The 2,453-nt window shown below is 45.0% G+C and overlaps 1 protein-coding gene across 1 annotated transcript in view; it reads left to right on the forward strand.

Moving 5' to 3' along the window:
• Positions 1-2,453, forward strand: part of Nos (Nitric oxide synthase) — a 137,407-nt gene that overhangs the window by 81,239 nt on the left and 53,715 nt on the right. The window contains exons 14-16 of the mRNA XM_017606197.1: positions 772-946; positions 1,027-2,169; positions 2,307-2,431. Coding sequence (XP_017461686.1) covers positions 772-946; positions 1,027-2,169; positions 2,307-2,431 — 1,443 coding nt within the window. The remainder of the gene's footprint in view (positions 1-771; positions 947-1,026; positions 2,170-2,306; positions 2,432-2,453) is intronic.

The raw sequence follows: 2,453 nt of genomic DNA on the forward strand, positions 1-2,453 counted from the left end.
CCTTACGAGGTAAGCCATGTTTTCTTTCAGTTTTTAGTACCAAAATTGTCATCATGACCAGCGTAATCTACTAGTAAAGCGCAAAATGAACACCTCCGACGAGACATTACGTTGTCAGTTGCAAAATAACGTGCAGCCGAAGTTATTTCCAAGCACCGAACTACTCCGAGCGACTGCTCTGCATTACACGTAACTACTTTGTAAAGCGACTAAGAAGTATGTTTGATAGCAAATGTACATTCTAAATTCCTACTTACATAAGGCGGCCATGCCTTTGTAAAAGTAAGAGACGTTCGGCAGGGAAATGGTAATGACTGCCAGGTGAAGAGTAAGTTGCTAATAAGGTATTAGTTCGTGCTCCTAATTCCCACTGGGTTTGATCGAAACAATGTTATTTATGCTGTAGTGTGAATATAGTTTAAGAGTACCTGTTAAAATAGTTTGACAGCTGAGGCCCGATCCCGTCGATTTGAAAGTGCGTATTTCCAACTAAAAATTTGTCATCAATTGTAACATGCTAGAGATATTATCACTCAAAAATACGACCGCTTCAGTGTATATTGATCAGTTAGTATTACGATTAGAAGAGTGGTATCCAATCATTTTTTCTGCGGATGGCTCAGACTAATCGTTAGAACAATTTTATAATTTTATTTTTTTTAAATATATGTATGTAAGTCTTAGACGTTGAAATAATTTTTAAGACTCCGCCTTTTATATTTTCTCTGTCTTTGCTCTTGAGGGTACATAATCGCCATTTCTCACTTTCAGATTCGCTGTGTTTGCTTTGGGCTCCTCTGCCTATCCCAACTTTTGCGCCTTTGGCCAATATGTCGACAACATACTCGGCGAGTTAGGCGGTGAGCGTCTGTTGAAGATGGCTTATGGCGATGAAATGTGCGGACAAGAACAGTCTTTCCGTAAATGGGCACCGGAGGTGTTTAAGGTAGGTTCGTTCGCGCTTTCCTTTAATGCGGCTAATTCCACGATAAGCAAATTAATTTTAAAATAATCCTCTGCTTGCAGCTCGCTTGTGAAACTTTCTGTCTGGATCCGGAGGAGAGTCTATCGGATGCCTCGCTGGCTTTACAAAATGACTCGCTCACTGTGAATACAGTTCGTTTGGTACCTTCAAAGACGCGTGGCACGCTCGAGGAGTTGTTGTCCAAGTTCCACAACAAGAAAGTCTATTGCTGTCAAATCAAAGAGACGCCATTTAATCTCACGAACATTGGTAATGGCGAGAAGACCACCATACTTTTGAAGATCAACGCACCCGGCTTGGAGTATGAGCCCGGCGACCATGTTGGCATATTTCCAGCTAATCGTGCAGAAATTGTTGATGGCGTCTTAAAGCGGCTTACTGGTGTGGAAGATGTGGACGAAGTACTGCAGCTGCAGCTGCTGAAAGAAAAGCACACCTCAAATGGTATTTTCAAGCTGTGGGAATCACACGACAAAGTGCCACCTGACTCAATGCGCAATTTGCTGTTGCGTTTCTTCGATGTAACCACGCCGCCGACGCGTCAAATGCTCACACTGCTGTCTGGATTTTGTGATGACAATCAGGACAAGGAACGTTTGCAGCTGCTGGCCAACGATTCGTCCGCATACGAGGATTGGCGCCATTGGCGACTGCCACATTTGCTCGAAGTGTTGGAGGAGTTTCCCTCTTGTAAGCCACCCGCCACACTGGTGCTGGTCAACTTAATGCCGCTGCAAGCGCGTTTCTATTCGATTTCGTCATCGCCGCGCAAAGTCAACAACGAGATACATCTGACAGTGGCCATTGTACGCTATCGCTGCGAGGATGGCAATGGTGATGAGCGTTATGGCGTCTGCTCCAATTACCTGGCCAATCTGCACGAGTCCGACGAGCTGCATATGTTTGTGCGCAGCGCGCCGAGTTTCCATCTATCCGCCGAGCATGCACGTCCGATTGTGCTGATTGGTCCAGGTACGGGCATTGCGCCCTTCCGTTCCTTCTGGCAGGAGTTCGAAATGTTACGTGAAATGAACGCCGACATGGCGCTGCCCAAAGTTTGGCTCTTTTTCGGCTGTCGCAATCGCGATGTGGATCTGTATGCAGAGGAGAAGGCGCAACTGGTGCGTGATAAAATATTAGATCGCGTCTTCTTGGCACTCTCACGGGAGCCCAACATACCGAAGGTCAGCCTTAGCAACCAAAAAGATTGGATCTTATTTTTGAATTACTTAATTTAGCGCGGTTCCATTTTTGCCTGCTGACCGCTGCTGTTGATGGCTTAGCGGTATTAATCTTATTTCATTTCCCTCTCCATTTTCAGACTTACGTCCAGGACTTGATTGAGAAGGAATTCGATTCACTGTATAAGCTGATTGTTGAGGAGCAAGGTCACATTTATGTTTGCGGTGACGTCACTATGGCCGAGCATGTTTACCAAACGATTAGGTAAGTACGATAAACAAAAAAA

Source organism: Rhagoletis zephyria, unplaced genomic scaffold (assembly GCF_001687245.7).
Source record: "Rhagoletis zephyria isolate East Lansing unplaced genomic scaffold, Rhagoletis_zephyria_1.1 Rzeph_scaffold_00159, whole genome shotgun sequence".
In the NCBI taxonomy this organism is placed as follows: domain Eukaryota; kingdom Metazoa; phylum Arthropoda; class Insecta; order Diptera; family Tephritidae; genus Rhagoletis; species Rhagoletis zephyria.